The 22,429-nt window shown below is 42.6% G+C and overlaps 1 protein-coding gene across 1 annotated transcript in view; it reads right to left on the bottom strand.

Annotated features, from left to right (window-relative positions):
- The window catches only part of LOC311297937 (transient receptor potential cation channel subfamily M member 2-like), a gene marked incomplete at its 5' end in the record, with an annotated part of 106,425 nt that overhangs the window by 55,520 nt on the left and 28,476 nt on the right, over window positions 1-22,429 (bottom strand). The window contains 4 exons of the mRNA XM_084420428.1: window positions 5,085-5,187; window positions 10,757-10,957; window positions 11,046-11,107; window positions 17,316-17,496. Of these exons, the coding sequence (XP_084276554.1) occupies window positions 5,085-5,187; window positions 10,757-10,957; window positions 11,046-11,107; window positions 17,316-17,496 (547 nt within the window). The remainder of the gene's footprint in view (window positions 1-5,084; window positions 5,188-10,756; window positions 10,958-11,045; window positions 11,108-17,315; window positions 17,497-22,429) is intronic.

Genomic DNA, 22,429 nt, shown 5'->3' with positions numbered 1-22,429 from the left:
ACTACCATCGTACTGAGAAGGATCTTGTGATCTACACACCTCTCTAGAGTACTGCATCGGCGATCTTCCAACACTACTGAGAACTTTGTCATCTTCCCATTTCACTCTGAGACTGGTGCTTTATATTCAAATAAAGATCTGTTTTACTTGCTATTGTCCCCTCTATCCTTTCGTAACAGAAGGCCTTTTATAAAGCAAATGAATCCTGGAAGGGGACAGCAAAGGAGACTAGAGCCAAGTTAAAGACTTTCTGTTCACCTGAGGATCTAGAGGAAACTGAAAAGGATGTTAAATTCAAACATGCCAAAGTGTGTCAACACTATGAGCCTATTCGCCGCAATCAAACCACCAATCCAGAGATTGTTAAGAAGATGGATGCCTGCAACATGTTAACCACCGAGGTTGGTGATCTTGTTCGTAAGAGGATAAAGGATACGGAGCAGCCTTTCAATGACCAACTTGAAAAGGAAAGAGTGAGGATGGTGCTAAATAAGGATGATTATGGATCTGTCTTTGGAAATACAGAAACAGTAACCTTACAGTCGTCACAAGGACATGATGATCAGTCAAGCGCCATCTCCAGGTCCTCCAGCAAACGCGCAGACGCGGAAGCAGAGCTTGCAGCAAAGATGGAACAGGCCAAAGGTATTCAAAATATACACGCTCAACAAGCAAGGCTTGACAGATTGGAGACCGAATGGAGACTTAAGGAAAGGCAAATGCTAGCAGACATCAAGCAAAGGGAGGCTGAAATGAAGGTAAAATTAGAGGAGGAAAAAATAAAGCTAGAACAGCTTCAAGTAGACAATGAGGTAAAGGTGGCTGCAGCTCGTGTAAAAGCCTATAATAATTTTGATGGTTCAGAAAATTCTACCGCAATTCAGAGGATGCATACCAGGGTGTATGGACAGTCTTACAAGACAGATATGACAGTCCATCTCTTTGGTGCTGCTTCCTCCCCTGGATGCGCTAACTTTGGGTTAAAGTATCTGGCAAGGCAATATCAAGTGGATTATCCCGCAGCATCGGATTTTGTGGAAAACTATTTCTATGTGGACGATGGATTGATCAGTGTTTCAGCAGTTGAAGAGGCTAAGGAGCTGATTGTTGAGGCACAGGAACTTTGTCGACGTGCAGGTCTAAGGCTGCACAAGTTCAATTCAAACCACAAAGATGTCCTTACCTGTGTGGCCCCCTCAGAAAGAGCGGTAAACATCGCCCCACTTGACCTTAATCCGGTATTAACATCAGAAGGACATGTACTTGGTATTCAATGGTCCATGGATACAGATACCTTCAGCTTCAATATCAATGTAAAAGACCACCCTTCAACACGACGAGGTCTTCTGTCAGTTGTGGCCTCCTTAAATGACCCACTTGGGTTGATGGCTCCCTTTACTTTGAATGGAAAGCGTATTCTGCAGGAGCTGTGCCACAAAGGGATTGGATGGGATGATCCACTGCCTGAAGGCTTGAATATACGGTGGGAGGAGTGGGAAACTGGCCTCCAAGTGTTGAAGAAAATGATCATACCCCGATGTTATCACCCTCGGAACTTTGGGAACGTTGTGAGAGTGGAATTGCATCACTTCTCGGACGCCAGTATGTCCAGTTATGGTTCTTGCTCCTACCTTAGATATGAGAACGAGAGAAATGAGATCCACTGTTGTCTTGTTATGGCTAAAGCAAGAATCTCACCTATAAAGGTCACAAGTATTCCAAGACTGGAACTTTCAGCAGCAGTAACAGCAGCTAGGATGAGTGTTTTGTTAAAGGCAGAGCTTCAGATGAAAATTGACCAGGAATATTTCTGGACAGTCGTTTTGGCTTACATAAATAATGAAGCAAGAAGGTTCCACGTGTTTGTGGCAAACAGAGTTCAGTTGATAAGAGAAATCACCAATCCAAATAATTGGCACTATGTTGATACAGCACAGAACCCTGCTGACCATGCTTCCAGAGGCCTTCGTGCAGTGGACATTACATCAGCTAGTTGGTTACTGGGCCCAAAGTTTCTGTGGGAACGAGAAGTGCTTCCAACACTTAAATACTCTGTGGAGTTGTGTGTTGGAGATCCCGAGGTAAAATTGGCTCAAGTATGCGCAGTACAGGCCAGTGAGCAGATGAATGTCTTACATCGACTGGACCGGTTTTCCACCTGGACCATACTTCTTAAGGTGGTTGCTAGAATTAAGAGGTTGGGGTCAAAGGTAAAAACTAGCAATACAGTGACTGCTGAAGAACGCAGGAAAGCTGCAGCCGTGGTAATAAAGCTTGTTCAGCAGGACGCATTCCCCAAAGAGTTGAAAGTGCTTCAAAGTGGAGGGCAAGCAGACAGTTTTCCGAAGACTAGTCCTCTTTTTCATCTCAATCCCATGCTGGTTGATAGACTGTTTTGTGTCGGTGGGAGGCTTAAGGGGTCAACCGTTAGCCCGGAACAACGGCATCCAATTATTCTCCCTAAAGACAGCCATATTACTAACCTGATTTTGTTGTACTATCATGATCAGGTCTGCCATCAAGGCCGAAACCAAACCTTGATGGAAATTCGGGCCAATGGATTTTGGGTCATTAGTGGAAGCAAGTTAATTGCTAAGTTGATACATGGATGTGTGCAGTGCCGTAGACAGAGAAGACCAGCCGAGGAGCAACAAATGTCTGCATTACCTGAAGAACGGTGTGAAGTTTCAGACCCCTTTTCATTTTGTGGGATGGATTGTTTCGGCCCATTTCATGTTAAACAGGGTCGTAAAGAATGTAAGCGATATGGTCTTATCTTCACATGCCTGTCTTCTCGAGCAGTTCATATAGAAATGCTGGAAGAGTTATCCACCGATGCATTTATTAATGCTTTACGTTGCTTTATCAGTCTTAGAGGCGCAGTTAGTCAACTTCGCTGTGATCAGGGCACAAACTTCGTGGGAGCTGCCAATGCGTTTAAAGAAGCCCTCAAACAATGTGATATGAATGCACTTGAAGCCTTTCTAGCTGAGAAACAGTGTGAGTTCATTTTCAATGCCCCTTCAGCTAGTCATGCCGGGGGTATCTGGGAGCGGCAGATACGCACCATTCGTAATGTTTTGAACGTTACTATCGGTCAGTGTCATGGAAGACTTGACGATGCCTCTCTAAGAACTCTTCTTTATGAAGCAATGGCTATTGTGAATAGTCGCCCTTTAAACGTTGATGGCATTAATGATCCAAAATCATTGGATCCGTTGACTCCGAATCATCTCATCTTAATGAAGTCTAAGATTGCTCTACCACCTCCTGGAAAGTTTGTTAAAGCGGATATATATGCTGCAAAAAGGTGGCGTAGAGTGCAGTATTTAACTGAGCAGTTCTGGAGTCGTTGGAAGAAGGAATATTTGTTGAACATTTCCTTAAGGCAAAAGTGGCATGTTGCTCGTCGCAATTTCAAGGTGAATGACATTGTCATAATCAAGGAGGATACAGTTCCAAGAAACGAGTGGCATTTGGGACGAGTTGTGGAAACTACAGAAGGGACTGATGAGTTAGTTCGTCGGGTCAAGGTTCAAGTAGGGGAGCGGAGGTCCACAATTAAAAGAGATGGTCCTTCTAAACCCTCAATTATTGAACGGCCTATTCAAAAATTAGTACTTTTGGTAGAAATAGATTAAGAATTATTGTTGTGCTTTGGGAGAGAGAAGAAGAAAATGGGGAAATGGAAGTTTATTTAAATTAACTATACTCGCTTAACCATTTACCAAGGAGTTTTAGAGGGTTGCAGTGTATTTATTGTAAACTAGAAATCATGTATGATCCATTGTTGGATACCCTGAAAAGTTTGTTAAATCATAAACACGATTTGGTGGGAGTGTAAGTGGACGTTACTTTGCTTGTGTCGTTAGTATGAGTTAGTCACGTCCGGGTAACAGACGCACCCCGGAACTGATATAAGCAGGCTCGGTGGCTCCGCTCGTTAGAGATACATCCACATCGGAGCAGGAAGCGTTTGGCGCATGTAGTATGTTGTCTAAAGGAATGGCGAGGATTAAATGGATTTTCCCAACCCTCTGTTAGATGTTTGTACCCTTGGTAAGCGGAGCGAGGTAGGTGTTTGATTTTATTTGTTGTTGATGTTGTGGAAAAATCGATTGTGTAATGTTAATTTAATGGAAGATGTGTTTGTGTGTATTGTAAGATTTATTGTGGCTTTGTTTGTTTTAGTTTCACGGTGCGTGAAGAAACAATAAAGATATTTGCACCGGTCGAACTCTACGCGGGTTTATTGATGCCAAGGGCTGCTACACACTGCGTCTTCAGCGGTTCGGATTTAGGAACATCAAAATGACTGCTGTGTTCCTTATTACACCCAAGAACAGAACACCACAATCGCTAAGACGCCATTCTGCTCATAGACAGTGCTCCAGCGTATCAACAATGACCGCGCCGGTCCGCGTGGACTATGATGGACGGGCGGGTCTGTGTTGAAACGCTGCTGTCAATCAACAATCGTGGGAGGGGCGTCGATTTTGTGACATCACAAAATCAAATGGCTTGATTTGAGATGGGGGGAAAACATAAGAAGATTTAAAAAAAAAACACTGGATGGATTTTTATCATTTTATGATGGTTGTGTACAGGCACTGCCAACACACATTTCAGTACAATCAACTTGTAAAAGTGCATGTACCATTATATGACCCCTTTGTGAGATACGTCATCCATCAATATAACATAAACGCTAATAGCTTCTGCAATCAAGGAGGTTTCCAGACTCTCAAGGGAGGATAAATGTGCTCAAGTCAGTCTTAGATGAAAAATATAAACCCCTTGTGGGTTTTTTCCAGGAACGTGATTCATTATTTCTAGAAACCATCAAACATTAAACAACTTCAAAACTCAAGTAATTTTATAAAATGTAAAGAATAATGTTGACGGGCTCTCGATCACTATCAATATTACAGCTAAAGATCCACTCACAACTGTGTATCCACCATTAGTTATCCAACCATCATCAGTCCAATTACCATCTGCCTGGAAATGTGAATTTGAGTCTTCAGTTTCCAGATTAAGAAATAGAGGGACGTGAGCATGTTCTGCCTAAGAAGTGATCATACCTTTCAGCAGAGCCTGTAGAATAGCAACGTCAACATCATAGTTTTTATCCTCGTTAATACGAAACACAGTCAGCAGATGAGGCATCCGGATAATGTCCTGAATCTAAAAAAAAAAAAAAAAAAACATCTTCTATATCACTTATATTTCATGTACTATACACATATACAGTATATACTGTATACACAGGGCCCGCACCACGGCTTAGCTTAGCTTCTAGCTTTAATATTAGGCTATTATAAAAACAATTTAAGTAAAGACAGTCTGTTTCGCAAAGTCGCATCTTGATTGACACATTTGACATAAAGGGCCCTATTTCAACGATCTGAAACGCAAGTATCAAGCGCGAAACGCAAGTAACTTTGTGGGCGGGTCTTGGGCGCTGTTGCTATTATACCGACGGGATAAATGACTCTTGCGCCCGATGCAAATCTAAAATGGGTTGGTCTGAAGTAGCTTCATTACTCATAGGTGTGGTTTGAGTGTAACGTGAAATAAACCAATCAGAGCAATATCTCACATTCCCTTCAAGAGCAGGCACGCTTGTGTCACTAATAGCGCCTCTGTGGCCCTTTCCGACCGAACACAGCGGGAACCATCACCCGAATATTAGTTCCGCCCGGACTCTTTTCTCACACGGACCCAGTACTTTTCCGTCCCAGCTGTGGCTCATCATCCCATTAGTTATCGCCTTTATAGGCGCGGACTTTCTATTGTTCATTGCGAAGTCTTATCGTTCCCTATGGTCGTAATTCTGAGTGTTTATCTCCGTGTTGGATTTTCTGTGTATGACTCTGGACTGTGTACCCCGTTGACGATTCTTGCTACCTGCCATTGCGACCATTGCCTGTCTATTGAACTGTGTCCTGGATTTCCTACGTTGTTCCTGTTTTCTGGTGATTATTCCTGCCTGTTGACGATTCTTAATAAAGCCTTGCAGATGGATTCGAATGTCTCTGACTCCGTGTTACAGCTTGTTCCATGGCGGATTCCTATTATAACGGCGGATTTGCCAGGCGTGCGCCAGCAGCGGTTCACAGCCGAGGAGACCGACGTTCTCGCCAGGGCCGTAAAACAGAGAGAAGTGACAGTGGGGGTGGGAGCAACCCACCCAAATTAACTTCGGTTAAACAGGCGTATGATAATTTGGGTAAATGTGTAAGCTAGATTTATGCTTTTATAATAAACTATCTATCTATCTATCTATCTATCTATCTATCTATTGTAATAATGTATGATTTGCAAAAATGAAAACTGCTGCTTCTGTGTAGATGAGAGAATCAAAGTGTATGTGCACACGCTACATTGATTATGGCCATGCATGTGCCCTTAAAATAGCATATGAATATATTGCGCAACGCGCCACTGACTTTAGACTAGGTTTTTCCTGGTCTGTGGCGGAATTGTTTTCTAAACCTGCAAAATAGCATCAGGGAACGTTTTCGCCGGAACACGCCTCCTCTTTGCGCTGAACCGCCCCGGGGAGCGCAAGTGTATTTCCTAGTTTACCGACGTGCGTCTGTGGAGGGAAAAGTTCGCTGTGCGTCGGGTGCAAAATAGGAATGATACATGCGTCGGTGTACAAAGTCAATTGCGCTGGGTGCAAGATAGGGCCCATAGTAGTAAGTTGATTACGTCACTGTATTATTATTGTTTGTCACCGGTTGCAGTTCAGGCTGTTCTAACTTACCATAAAATTATGCATCTGTTGAACGGTTCGTGATGAGTGCGTGTTACGTGTTTGAGAAGCAGTCGCAATGAGTGTGTGTAACGTGTTAGTGAAGCGGACGTAATAAGTGTGTGTAACGTGTTAGTGAAGCGGACGTAATGAGTGTGTGTAACGTGTTAGTGAAGCGGACGTAATGAGTGTGTGTTACGTGTTAGTGAAGCGGTTGCAATGAGTGTTTTACGTGTTAGTGAAGTGGTCACATTGAGTGTGTGTTACGTGTTACGCGTTAAGAAATGAGTGTGTGTTACGTGTTAGTGAAGCAGACGCAATGAGTGTGTGTTACGTGTTAGTGAAGCAGACGCAATGAGTGTGTGTTACATGTTAGTGAAATGGACACAATGAGTGTGTGTTAGCTGTTAGTGAAGCGGTTGCAATGAGAGTGTTTTACGTGTTAGTAAAGTGGTTGCAGTGAGTATGTGTTACGTGTTAGTGAAGCGGTCACAATGAGTGTGTGTTACGTGTTAATGAAGCGGACACAATGAGTGTGTGTTACGTGTTAGTGAAGCAGTCGCAATGAGTGTGTGTTACGTGTTAGTGAAGCGGACACAATGAGTGTGTGTTACGTGTTAGTGAAGCGGACACAATGAGTGTGTGTTACGTGTTAGTGAAGCAGTCGCAATGAGTGTGTGTTACGTGTTAGTGAAGCGGACACAATGAGTGTGTGTTACGCGTTAGTGAAGCGGGCGCAATGAGTGTGTTAGGTGTTAGTGAAGCGGTTGCAATGAGTGTGTGTTACGTGTTAGTGAAGTGGTTACAATGAGAGTGTGTAGTTACACACTCTCATTGTGTAGCAAATGGTTACAATGAGTGGTTGTTACGCGTTAGTGAAGCGGGCGCAATGAGTGTGTGTTAGGTGTTAGTGAAATGGTTACAATGAGTGGGTGCTACGTGTTAGTGAAGTGGGCGCAATGAGTGTGTGTTACGTGTTAGTGAAGCGGTTGCAATGAGTGTGTGTTACGTGTTAGTGAAGTGGTCTCAATGAGAGTGTGTTACGTGTTAGTGAAGCGGTCACAATGAGTGTGTGTTACGTGTTAGTGAAGTGGTTACAATGAGTGTGTGTTACGTGTTAGTGAAGTGGTTACAATGAGAGTGTGTTACGTGTTAGTGAAACGGTCACAATGAGAGTGTTACGTGTTAGTGAAGCGGTCACAATGAGTGTGTGTTACGTGTTAGCGAAGTGGTTACAATGAGAGTGCGTTACGTGTTAGTGAAACGATCAAAATGAGAGTGTGTTACGTGTTAGTGAAACGATCACAATGAGAGTGTGTTACGTGTTAGTGAAACGGTCACAATGAGAGTGTTACGTGTTAGTGAAGCGGTCACAATGAGTGTGTGTTACGTGTTAGTGAAGCGGTCACAATGAGTGTGTGTTACGTGTTAGTGAAGTGGTTACAATGAGTGTGTGTTACGTGTTAGTGAAACGGTCACAATGAGTGTGTGTTACGTGTTAGTGAAGCGGTCACAATGAGTGTGTGTTACGTGTTAGTGAAGCGGTCACAATGAGTGTGTGTTACGTGTTAGTGAAGTGGTTACAATGAGTGTGTGTTACGTGTTAGTGAAGCAGACGCAATGAGTGTGTGTTAGGTGTTAGTGAAACGAACACAATGAGTGGGTGTTACGCGTTAGTGAAGCGGGCGCAATGAGTGTGTGTTACGTGTTAGCGAAACGGTCACAATGAGTGTGTGTTACGTGTTAGTGAAGCGGGCGCAATGAGTGTGTGTTACGTGTTAGTGAAACGGTCACAATGAGTGTGTGTTACGTGTTAGTGAAGCGGACGCAATGAGTGTGTGTTAGGTGTTAGTGAAACGAACACAATGAGTGGGTGTTACGCGTTAGTGAAGCGGACGCAATGAGTGTGTGTTAGGTGTTAGTGAAACGAACAATGAGTGGGTGTTACGCGTTAGTGAAGCGGGCGCAAACGAACACAATGAGTGGGTGTTACGCGTTAGTGAAGCGGACGCAATGAGTGTGTGTTAGGTGTTAGTGAAACGAACACAATGAGTGGGTGTTACGCGTTAGTGAAGCGGGCGCAATGAGTGGGTTTTACGCGTTGGTGAAGCGGACGCAATGAGTGTGTGTTAGGTGTTAGTGAAACGAACACAATGAGTGGGTGTTACGCGTTAGTGAAGCGGGCGCAATGAGTGTGTGTTACGTGTTAGTGAAGCGGTCACAATGAGTGTGTGTTACGTGTTAGTGAAGCGGGCGCAATGAGTGTGTTACGCGTTAGTGAAGTGGACGCAATGAGTGTGTGTTACGTGTTAGTGAAGCGGTCACAATGAGTGTGTGTTACATGTTAGTGAAGCAGTCGCAATGAGTGTGTGTTAGGTGTTAGTGAAACGAACACAATGAGTGGGTGTTACGCGTTAGTGAAGCGGACGCAATGAGTGTGTGTTAGGTGTTAGTGAAACGAACAATGAGTGGGTGTTACGCGTTAGTGAAGCGGGCGCAAACGAACACAATGAGTGGGTGTTACGCGTTAGTGAAGCGGACGCAATGAGTGTGTGTTAGGTGTTAGTGAAACGAACACAATGAGTGGGTGTTACGCGTTAGTGAAGCGGGCGCAATGAGTGTGTGTTACGTGTTAGTGAAGCGGACGCAATGAGTGGGTTTTACGCGTTAGTGAAGCGGACGCAATGAGTGTGTGTTAGGTGTTAGTGAAACGAACACAATGAGTGGGTGTTACGCGTTAGTGAAGCGGGCGCAATGAGTGTGTGTTACGTGTTAGTGAAGCGGGCGCAATGAGTGGGTTTTACGCGTTAGTGAAGCGGACGCAATGAGTGTGTGTTAGGTGTTAGTGAAACGAACACAATGAGTGGGTGTTACGCGTTAGTGAAGCGGGCGCAATGAGTGTGTGTTACGTGTTAGTGAAGCGGTCACAATGAGTGTGTGTTACGTGTTAGTGAAGCGGGTGCAATGAGTGTGTGTTACGCGTTAGTGAAGCGGTCACAATGAGTGTGTGTTACATGTTAGTGAAGCAGTCGCAATGAGTGTGTGTTACGTGTTAGTGAAACGGTCACAATGAGTGTGTGTTACGTGTTAGTGAAGCGGGCGCAATGAGTGTGTGTTAGGTGTTAGTGAAACGAACACAATGAGTGGGTGTTACGCGTTAGTGAAGCGGGCGCAAACGAACACAATGAGTGGGTGTTACGTGTTAGTGAAGCGGACGTGTGTTACATGTTAGTGAAGCAGTCGCAATGAGTGTGTGTTACGTGTTAGTGAAGCGGTCACAATGAGTGTGTGTTACATGTTAGTGAAGCAGTCGCAATGAGTGTGTGTTTCGCGTTTGTGAAGCGGTTGCAATGAGTGTGTGTTACGTGTTAGTGAAGCAGGCGCAATGAGTGTGTGTTACGCATTTGTGAAGCGGTTGCAGTGAGTGTGTGTTACGTGTTAGTGAAGCAGTCGCATTGAGTGTGTGTTACGCATTTGTGAAGCGGTTGCAGTGAGGGTGCGTTACATGTTAGTGAATGAGTGTGTTACGCGTTGTGTGTTAGTGTAGCAGTCAGAAAATATTTTTTAAATTAAATTTTTTTTAATTAATTTTTTTATTCAGCAAGGATACATTAAATGTATCAAAAGTGACTGTAAAGACATTTATAACATTACAAAAGATTCTATTTCAAGTAAATGCTGTTCTTTGTTACTTTCATTCATCATCATCAAAGAATCCTGAAAAAAAGTATCACAGTTTCCACAAAATATATTCCAAAATATATGAAAATTCAGCTTTGATCACAGGAATAAATTACATTTTAGAGTTTTTACTGTATTTTTTATCAAAGAAATGCAGCCTTGGTGAACAGAAGAGACTTCTTTCAAACACATAAAAAAAATCTTATTGACACCAAACTTCTAAGTTCTAAATAAGAACCATTTCTCGAGTCCTACTGTGTAATTTTGAGTTTGTGTGAAACTGTCATCATTTGTATGTATGTTTTTGTCTATTACCTTCTTGGTCCACTCAATGACCTGCTCCTCATTAAAGCTTTTGTACTCTTGTACAAAAAACCTCTTCAAGAGCTTTCTGATAAGCTTCAGCGTGACCTTCGACACCGGCTGGGCCGCCACCTGAGCAATGACATCAGCCAGGCGTCCAGATCCCTCAAGCACGACACACGGCGTCTTGTTCAGCATTGAATTGTAGATCGTCTGTGAATAAATATGTGAATTTGGATTAATGAAAGAACATTCAGCTAAAGTATGATGATCTACGAAACTGATGACTTTAAAATCTCACGTTTAGAGTTCCTGGACCACCATTCAAGACCACACAGGCCACCGGTATCTTCACGCCACTCTCTGATGGAAAGACAACGCTTATAAACAGGCGAAATAATACTTCACAAATAATCAAAAGTGACCAGTGGACAGTGTTAAAGAGCCATGAAATCAAAATGGTGTGGCTTTTATTCATAATTTTGAGATCATCTGTGTTACACTGCAACATTACTTATTTTTATTATGTTTTCTATGGAGCTCTTAATATGACAAAATTATTTGAATTTGAATTGTGTAAATTTGAATTATTTGCAAGTGTAATCTAACAAAATTGAATTTTAGGTGGTAGTTTAAATAGTTCTGAATTTCATTTTTTTTAAACGAATATTGAACATTTGAAATTTAACAAATTGAAATGTTTTTATGGCTGAATTTTATAGACCTGTATTTTCAAACAGCTATTTTTTTTGTTCTGAATTCGTATACTGCAAATATTCAGTTTAAAAAAATACAGATTCAAGTTTTCAAGATGAAGAAATTCGGAACTTCAAATTCAGTTTTCTAAAATTCAATCTAAAAAATTCAAGTTCAAAAATTGTGATCTTACAGAAAGTAGGTCACAGGTCATCCACAGGGAAGAGTAAAGGATCTCAGATAAGTCGAACAGAGTTTTATTTGTGTACATTCAAAATGACTACAAAATATCATGCCATTGAAAAATAAATAAAACAACATGATGCACTGCTTTAGCGCGTCTCGCTCTCTAGATCTTTCTGGCGCTCACCAAAAATGAATCAAAATACAGAGAATAGCCTTCTTGGCGCGCCTACTTTTGAAAGTCAACATTTAGATTATTTAACGTTAAATGCATTATATATGCCTGAGTCACTTTGGAATAAATCACAGCGCGTTTCATGATAAAACGTGACTTAGCCTATACAGTCCGGAAAATAGGCTATAGGTTATAGCAAATTCAGACCAACTGCTGGTCTACACAGAGAAAAAGCCCTTTCTGGGCTCTTCTGTTGTACCGAGCCATTCATTAGTCTAGTTGTTTGATGAGAAAATTAAATGTAGCCTATAGTTGCAATACACTCGTTAAGTTTTGTAAGCTCCGTGCAACTGCTGCAGTGGACTATTACTATTACTAGAATATTAGAAATCTAATACTTATGCTGTTTTCTAATTTTTCTACTCTTTTACCAGATGCCTCAGATCTAAAATTGGACGCAACCCTCCATCCTTCTTTGGAACTATGAAGTACCGGCTGTAGAACCCGGACTTCCTGACTGGTGGGGGAACACACACTATGGCCCCTTTTTCCAGCAGCGAGTGAACTTCCTGTTCCAACACTGGACCCTGCTCTGGGTGCACTGAAGTCCAGACCACCCCGTTGAATTTTGGTGGGCGGACCCGGAACTGCAGTCTGTACCCAGTTCTTACAGTGCGCAGGACCCAAGGAGAAATGTTCGCGAGGTTTTGCCATGCCTCTGCGAAATTCACCCTCGGGGCTGGTGTCCAGTGTTTTGTGCCGGTCTTTGACGGCCCCCTGAAGCGGAGAACCGGCAGGGGAGAACCGACAATGACCCACAGTGTGCGAACCCGAACACTGACTGACCGCAGGCCTTTGGGGCAGACAGACCAGTGTGTGCTCGCTGGGAGCTAGCGTGTCCCGAAGCGTCAAAGACGGCGGGATACTGACGCCAGCTTCCCGAGGGCCCAGCAAGAAAGGGGACCACAATCGCTCTCTCTCGGGGGGGGGGGCGGCCCTTTGAGGTCTCGTAAAAGCTAGGACCTCTTTCCCTTAGCCTTCCTCGACTGAAAGACGGTCCTCAGATCCGTCCTCTCAGGGGGCTGCGGGTACGAGCGACGAGAGTCCCAAGCTTTTTTAGGGGGAGCTCTAGAGGCGACACTCGCTTTCTGTGCCTGGCGATAAGAGGAACTGGCAGACGGCTGTGGCTGTTCTCTAGCAGCCTCCCTCCTGGACCTTGAACGGCGAGGGAGATATTGTTTAAAAGCTTCGCCCTGCTTCTTAACCTCCTGAAACCTGTCAACCACGGCGTTGAAAGCTTCTCCAAACAGACCCGAGGTTGAAACAGGCGCATCCAGGAGGAAGGCCCTGTCCTTCTCCTTAATGCCAGACAGGTTGAGCCACAGATGTCTCTCCGTGGTTACCAAAGCTGACATGGAGCGACCGATGGCACGGGCCGTCTCCTTGGTAACCCGGAGGGACAAATCTGTGGCCCTGCGAAGCTCCGCAACATCCTCAGCCGAGGGACCCTCGCCTTGGTCCATATCCCTCAACAGGTCGGCCTGGTACGCCTGCAAAATGGCCATTGTGTGCAGGCTCGCACCAGCCCGACCTGCCGCCATATACGCTCTGCCCACCAAAGCTGATGTGGTGCGGCAAGGCTTAGAAGGCAGCGCCGGTGTCTTCAGGGATGACGCAAGGTCGGGTGAAAGGTAGCTAGCTAGTGCTTCCTCAACCCGAGGCATCATCCCGTATCCCTTATCCCTAACCCCCACGATATTACTGTAATTTAAAGGTTAAAACCTCCACTAACTCACCATAGCTGGGTGCAGGCTGAACAGTATCATGTCTTTCATTTGGATCCCCCCCCTCAACATTAAGCACATCTAATTCCTCGGAATCAGAGAGGTGTAAAACTGGGTCATCATCCCGAGCGGGAGAAGCCGCGGGGCGGGCTCCCGAGCGGGGAATAGGGGAACCTGAGCTCTCCGACGAAGAGTGGGAAAGTGCCTCGGCAGTCCCACTGTCGTCTAAAAGATCTCTCTGCGATCCCCACGATGCACGGCGCCGCATTGCCTCGGCAGATGCGGGACCTGAACCGCGGGGAGAACGCATTTGGCCATCCTCAGTAAACAAAGCCAACCGAGAACGCAGCACTCTCACTGACATAGACTTACAGTGAGCGCAAGCAGCCCCCTCGAGAGCTGCTTGAGCGTGCTGCCTTCCCAGACAAGACACACACATTTCGTGTGTATCCCCAGGCGTGAGAAACCGTGGGCATGGGAACACACATTTTGAAAACTGTTCGCTTGCCATGATGAGACGAAATATAGGATAATACAAAGATTCGCTAGTTCAAACACACACAAGCGCTTGCTGAATAGCAAAAAGCTGACATTTCTGTGTGCCGGCGTGCTTTTGTATACATCGGCTTATGCCGTCACACGCTACTTCATCACGCAACGCCAATAGGATTGGATTCGGTTTCATTCATAAATTCAGACGCGCTACGCTGAAGGGCGCTCCCCTAGTGTCGTCACCGACGCAGTTCGAGTTCCCTCGAAAGGGAACTACTGCAGTGCAGCCAAAATGCTCTGTTCGACTTATCTGAGATCCTTTACTCTTCCCTGTGGATGACCTGTGACCTAGGGCATGTTCAAGTTCAAAACGGTGCGCAACGTTTTGCTACGGTTTCCGGGTTGAACGTCATGTTCCCTTAAAACGGCGTGCACTGGTGTGCAACGGGGTTTGAGTGAGATAAGTTTTCTCTTGTTTGGTGGGTGTGTCAGAACTGCAGTCCAATCAGCAGCAACATGTATATAAAGCACGTGGTATTAAAGTGAACTCGCACAATACATGGATTTCTCGGCGACGTCATCACTGCTTGCGCACGCAACCTGGAGGCAGAAAGACCTGCGGTCTTCGTACCGGAGTAAAGGGTTTAGGCTAGTAGCATAGTGGTGGTGTTGTCGCTAAGTCAAAATGCCAAGGAGTTGTTGCATAATTTATTTACATGCAGGCCTATCTGTTGTGTTTTATCTGCTCATTTAAATTATACATGTTGCAAGTAATTCCAAATCTAGGCAAATGGAAGAGTGGGACAGAAGGAGGAAGATGTTATATGTTATATTCTTTCTATTCATAATTTGACGAGCTGCACATGACCACATAGCACGTAGTTGTATGCATCAAGGGATTTGTACGCTCTAATCATTTCTCTTGTATACACACTTGGTGTCTGAATAAGATAATTATATATATCAGGCCATACAATTGCTGGCCACTTCTTGTCATCCACAATCCAAAGATCGTCATGTATTGCGTAGGGATCTGGCAAGATCTCACCATTGCTGAGAGTATGTTTTTTTTATATAATCGCCACGGTCGGAGGTACTAAGGCTTCCCACATAATCCATCGTCAGATCTTTGAGATCTTTGATTTACAGTAAAGTAACGTTATATGTGTGCAGACATGAAATGTTGCAGGTCGTAAAGTAACGTAAACAAGGTTAACTTATATAAAAGCAAATTCGGGCTCTATAGATGCTGCATTGCTAACATTGGCTATTACATTACTAACTTAGTCTAACATGATAATTCATACATGCATCACAGTATGTCCGGATTTTGATTCGTAAACAGTTGGACGTTTTACATAGTGTTATATTAATATGAAACAAAAACAAACAGATCCAACTCTGAAATTGCCGTTTATTATTGAGTCAACAAGAAATTACAAACAATGCGAAATCTACGTTAATTACAATGTTCTTTTACAGAACTCGGCATAATAGATAGCGGTTTTCTGCCTCCTGGATGCGCGCGCATCCGGTATTGTTTGTATACAAGAAACCCCTGTATGGGTTCAAGAAAAGTAATTTACAAATGTGTTTGATGCAGCTCGGTATACGCAACAACTGAGGATATTAGAAGACATGTTTGTCGAAAGTTTTATTGTAAAAAATATAGGATATCAACATAATGATGTAGTTGTTTATATTTTTAGCTTCATAGCAAGTGTATTGGTATAGAAATAAACAATGGTAATTAAGTGCTTTTCCTAAAAATGAGAAAGAAAATACAGGGTATTAAAACAGTATGAACTACATATAAAGTCAGTATGTGAGGCTAAATAGATGTGTTTTAGTCTGAATTAGGTAAGATGTGTGCTTCAGTTTCAGTTTCCACAAATCCCTTCACTCGATTGGGATGTTCTCTTTTGTTCTGGGCGGCAAGTGCAGTAACTGTGACATCGGGCATATTTTGTAGTATTAAACACATATTTATACCGACTTCATCAGGCCCCGAAAATTCTTCACAAAGAACACAAAGAATGGCCTTCTCAGCTGCCATAGTTGCAACTCTTGCGTCATCAGAACAGTGTGTTCAACACATCACCGTTTCTGTTTAAAAAACGTTGTGCAACGTTTTGTCGGGGCTGAACGCAGCCCTACTTTCTGTAAGATCTGAATTTTTGAACTTGAATTTTTGAGATTGAATTTTAGAAAACTGAATTTGAAGTTCCGAATTTCTTCATCTTGAAAACTTGAATCTGTATTTTTTTAAACTGAATATTTGCCGTATAAGAATTCAGAACAAAAAAACTAGCTGTTTGAAAATTACATGTCTATAAATTTCAGCCATAAAAACATTTCAGTTTGTTAAATTTCAAATGTTCAATATTCGTTTAAAAATAAAGAAATTCAGAACTATTTAAACTACCACCTAAAATTCAAATTTGTTAGATTACACTTGTTAGAATTCAAATTTACACAATTCAAAGCGTTTTGTCATATTATGAGCTCCATAGTTTTCCATTACAAATATGTAAATATTCTTAAAACAAGATACATTAGTGGCTAAAAGTGATGTCTGGAGGGGATATTTGTTTTAATGACCCTACAAGTTCAATTAAACCATCAAAATATAAGAAAAATATTTTATATTGTTTAAATATTTTTAAATAAGGGAAGACAAAATTATTTGGCAAAAAAGGCCAGCTACAGCTACAGGTTTTATTTTACTATGCAAATACAAAATGCAAAAAGCATACATTGACTAGTACATAGCCAGTTATTAATATTCTGTTGGTTCTCTCTTGTTTTTGCATGTGCTCATAATTTCTTTATATGACACCATGACCAAAAAAATTGGCATGTTTCATTGCATTATTACCACAAATAAAACAATCGACTCCAAGCACAACTATGCAATATAAAAAAACAGAAATAGAATACAATAGAATCTTTTGAATAGAAAACAGTTCTTTGGAATTTTTATAATATTTCAATAATATTCATTAATAAAAAATAAATTCAGCCTTGATTAGAGACTTCTTTCAAAAACATTACACAAATCATACCGACCCCAAACTTTTGAACTTATACTGATGGTTATTGTTCTACTGTACTGTACAATAATTTATCATTACACTGCAAATCTATATTTGATTTATATTCCATTATGTGCCATGTAATTACTACTGTGATTGCAAAAACCAAATTATATTCAATTATGTGTAATCTAATGAAGCTGCACCTGTGTTTCCCAGTGATTGCTCAGAGATGAGTCTCTCCAGACGGGTCCGCAGCTCAATCTCAACTCCATAATGTCCATGAGTGCCATCATCCACCAGCAGAAAGTGCGTATGATTGATATCGAGACAGGAGAGACGGTCCTGGCCCTGCTCGTCCAGAGAGTAGTGTGCAGGGAAACAGCCCTAAAAGAGAAGGATGACAAGACCTCATTAAACTTTGATGTTACAACATCGTTAATAGCATCCAGTTGACAGAAAGTTCTGCAGTTATCAGCATAAAGTTGGATCTGCAGTGACAAGCAGCACCGGATTCACAAATATATTTGCAATGATTTAACTGGGGGTTTAGAATGAACCTAGCCTGGAAATCCATAACCAAATCTGAAAGATTATTGGTCTGGCATCGACTAATGAAAATTGGCCAGCTCGAGGGGTGGCACCAAGCATGCATTTGAGAATCTCACTGCACGCAATTGGATAACACTACGACCAATCACAACAAGCCCCATACGCTTTTAAACATCCGCTCACTTAAAAATAAATCACTTCTAGTCAATGACTTAATAACCACAAACAACCTGGATTTTATGCTTCTAAATGAAACCTGGCTAGAAGACGGCTGCAGTGCAACAATCCTAAATGAAACATCCCCTCCTAACTTTACTTTTATGAGTGTCTGCAGAGCTGTAAAGAGAGGTGGGGGTCTAGCAGCTCTTTTTAAAGATATCTATCAATGTAAGCAAATATCATTTGGGAATTACACGTCTTTTGAATATCTGGGTATTGTGTTAAAAGGTGAAAGTGAAAGTGAAAAGTGAAAGTGACACGTGACGGCCAAGTATGGTAACCCATACTTGGAATTTGACCTCTGCATTTAACCCATCCAAGTTAATGCACACACATTAGGAGCAGAGTAGTGAGTAGTTAACACACACACTGCAAACGTGGATACACACACCCAGAGCAGCGGGCAGCCTTTGTGTGGCGCCCGGGGAGCGATTAGGGGTAGAGTTCTCAACGGGTCGGGTCGGCCCGACAAACCCGACGGGACCAGCGGGTTCGGGCCGGGTTCGGGTCGAAAATATAATCAAATGACTCGGGTCGGGTCGGACCTCGGGCTTAATCTTTTCCGCTCAGTAAAAAAAAAAAAACATTTATTAATCATCGCTGCTGTTCACCGTAAAGAAAGTCTGGCTGCTGCGTAACGTGCATCATGGAGAGGGGCGGGGGCAGACCTGACGCCGCTGCGTGCGCGGCTGCGCGCCTTTATAGCCTGGAGAAGAAGATGGAGTTGGTGAGAAGTAAACTTGCCGCAGGTGAATTCACCGTCGCTAATACAGCCTATTTATATATTTAAAGTTTATTGTTTCAGTTGTTTGTATTGTTAAAAGGCGTGAACATTAAAGGTTGATTTGAATTCCCGTCTGCTGGTCATGATAATACGTGTATGAGAGAAAAAAAAAATCTGACGCGGCGTCGGGCCGCGGGCCGGGTTCGGGCAGATAATTCATGTTTATGTGTCGGGTTACATCGGGTCCGGGCTTTAAAAGCCACGGGCCGGGTCGGGTTGTCATTTTCAGGCCCGTTGAGAACTCTAATTAGGGGTTAGGTGCCTTGCTCAAGGGCACCTCAGTCATTTCCCACCGGCTCTGGAATCGAACCAGCAACCTTTGGGTTACCAGTGCAACTCCCTAACCACTAGGCCATGACTGCCCCTAATTGATGATATTGCTCCTGTTAAACTCAGGAAGAAGAGTGGCAGACAAAAAGCACCTTGGAGAAACTCAACAGCAGTGCAAAATATGAAAAGACAATGCAGAAAAGTAGAGCGCATGTGGCGGAAGACAAAACTTGTAGTCCATTATAACATCTACAAAGACAGCCTTCATGCTTTCAATATGGAACTAGGCAAAGCTAGACAGACTTTCTTCTCAAAATATTATAAACTGCAATTTAAACAACACACGCACTCTTTTTGCTACTGTAGAGAGACTGACAAACCCCCCAAGCCAGATTCCCAGTGAAATGCTCTCAAACAGCAAGTGCAGTGAGTTTGCTTCTTTCTTCTCTGAGAAAATCAATAATATCAGAAAGGTGATCAGCACATCCTTGAGTTGCGCTGGGGTCAGACAGATCAGACCACCTGAGAAAGTAGTAACTTTGTCTGATTTCAAAGAAATTGATGGCAACATTTTGGAAGAAACCGTACAGCACCTTAAAACATCAACCTGCGCTCTTGACACACTTCCCACATCTTTTTTCAAAAGTGTGTTAAACAGTTTAGAAGCAGATCTTCTAGAAGTGGTAAATGCTTCACTTCTCTCTGGGAGTTTTCCATACTCCCTGAAAACTGCAGTTGTCAAGCCCCTCCTGAAAAAGAGCAATCTGGATAAGAGCATATTAAGCAACTATAGACCGATCTCAAATCTTCCTTTCATAGGTAAGATCATTGAAAAAGTTGTCTTCAACCAGCTGAACAAATTCTTAAGCTCGAATGGATACTTTGACAATTTTCAATCTGGTTTCCGACCGCACCACAGCACAGAGACAGCGCTCATAAAGATAATAAACGATATTCGCTTAAGTACTGATTCAGGCAAATTATCAGTGCTGGTGCTACTCGACCTCAGTGCTGCATTTGGCACTGTCGATCATAACATACTTCTTGACAGGCTGGAAAACTGGATGGGGCTTTCAGGGATAGTCCTAAAATGGTTCAGGTCATACTTAGATGGGAGAGGTTATTATGTGAGTATAGGAGACCATAAGTCTGAGTGGACATCCATGACATGCGGAGTCCCTCAAGGATCAATTCTTGCGACACTCCTGTTCAACCTGTATATGCTCCCAATGAGCCAAATAATGAGAAAGAACCAAATTGCTTACCACAGCTATGCAGACGACACACAGATTTACTTAGCCCTATCGCCTAACGATTACAGCCCCATTGACTCCCTGTGCCAATGCATTGATGAAGTCAACAGTTGGATGTGCCAAAACTTTCTTCAGTTAAACAAAGACAAAACTGAAGTAATTGCGTTTGGAAACAAAGATGAAGTTCTCAAGGTGAACGCATACCTTCACTCTAGGGGTCAAACAACCAAACATCAAGTCAGGAATCTTGGTGTGACACTAGAGTCAGACCTTAGTTTCAGTAGTCATGTCAAAGTAATAACTAAATCAGCATACTATCATCTGAAAAATATTGCAAGAATTAGATGCTTTGTTTCCAGACAAGACCTAGAGAAACTTGTGCATGCTTTCATCACCAGCAGGGTGGATTACTGTAATGGACTCCTCACTGGCCTTCCCAAAAAGACCATAAGACAGTTGCAGCTCATACAGAACGCTGCCGCCAGGATTCTGAGCAGAACCAGAAAATATTAACATATCACACCAGTCCTCAGGTCTTTACACTGGCTCCCAGTTAGATTTAGGATTGATTTTAAAGTATTATTACTGGTATATAAATCATTCAATGGCCTAGGACCTCAATACATTGCAGATATGCTCACTGAATATAAACCCAACAGATCACTCAGATCATTAGGATCATATCAGCTAGAAATACCAAGGGTTCACTCTAAGCATGGAGAATCCGCTTTTAGCTATTATGCCAGCCGCAGCTGGAACCAGCTTCCAGAAGAGATCAAATGTGCTCCTACAGTAGTCACATTCAAATCCAGACTCAAAACACTTCTGTTTAGCTATGCATTTACTGAATGAGCACTGTGCCGCTGTTCGTCCGACTGTTTGTACTGTACTGTATTTTATTTTTCTAAACTGTTTTAATTATTCTTATTTCTTTTTATTATTTTAATTTCTTCTATGTAAAGCACTTTGAATTGCCATTGTGTATGAAATGTGCTATATAAATAAACTTGCCTTGCCTTGCCTTGCCTACGCTTAGCTACCAGCGGAGCTAACTGGTAGATTAGACTTTTGCCGTATCCGGTCGGCAAAACAGCAAAAACGCCCTTCTTGCAAAGGAACGATTCGAGCTGCGTCTTTTGTTCCTCTTTTAGATAAAAAGTCAAGTCTAACTCGTTCATTGTAGCGGCCAAAGCCGTTTCAAACAACTGGTGTTCATCCACAGCCATCTTGCAATGTTTACTAATGACTTTGACGTCACAGCGCTGTCGTCATCTGTTTAGCTCGCCTCTGGCCCGTCTATATCAGATATTGGTGCAGCTCGGATACAAGGGCATATTTAATGAGCATCATTACTCGACGCCAGAGTAAACTCGCTGAGCAAATTCAGCTTGTGCTCTCGCAAGAACTCAGGATTTCCAGGGTAGAATTAACCAGCATTATACTGTAAATTGTATTACTTGTGATTTCAGTGCACTTCTTATTTGGTCGTTAGTTTTCCCAAAGGCTTTCATTTGTAGCGATACACCGAAACCAAAATTAAAGTTTTAATTTAACTGAAAACCAAAACTGAAATAATAATCTAGTAATTGATCAGATTTTATATTAAACACTCAAATAAAAACTGAGTTGCATATAAATATTAAAGATGATCGCCTGAACTGAGGAGCTACAGTGAATTTGAAAGTTCAGACTTTGTTTCATATCTGAAATAACAAAGCATATTGTTATTATTGGATGGTAGAATTAAAGATCTCAGTTCATCAAAATGAAGATCAATGCCGAACAAGGCATGAACAAATAGGAAAACAGATCTCATCGCATCCACTTGTCAAAGAAAGTGTTAACAGCCGTACGAACTGATGGTGATATATGGACCTTAAAGGGATAGTTCGCACAAAAATGATATTTAAGCCATGATTTACTCACCCTCAAGCCGTTCGAGATGTATATGTCAATCTTTTTTCAGACGAACACATTTTCAGTTATTTTAGAAAATGTCTTAGATCTTTCAGTGGTTAGAATGTGAGGCAATGGGGTCCAGCTGCTTCAAGACCGAAAATGTGCACGCATCCTGAAGCCGGATGGATTACTTTCGTGAAGGATGCATGCTCATTTGCGGACTTCAACGAGCTGGACCCCATTGCTTCACATTCTAACCACTGAAAGATCTAAGACATTTTCTAAAATAACTGAAAATGTGTTCGTCTGAAAAAAGATTGACATATGCATCTCGAACGGCTTG

This window comes from Rutilus rutilus (assembly GCF_951802725.1).
Source record: "Rutilus rutilus genome assembly, chromosome: 10".
Taxonomy (NCBI): Eukaryota; Metazoa; Chordata; class Actinopteri; order Cypriniformes; family Leuciscidae; genus Rutilus; species Rutilus rutilus.
Note: the sequence above shows the minus strand (reverse complement) of the source record. Positions and strands in the feature narration are given on the sequence as shown.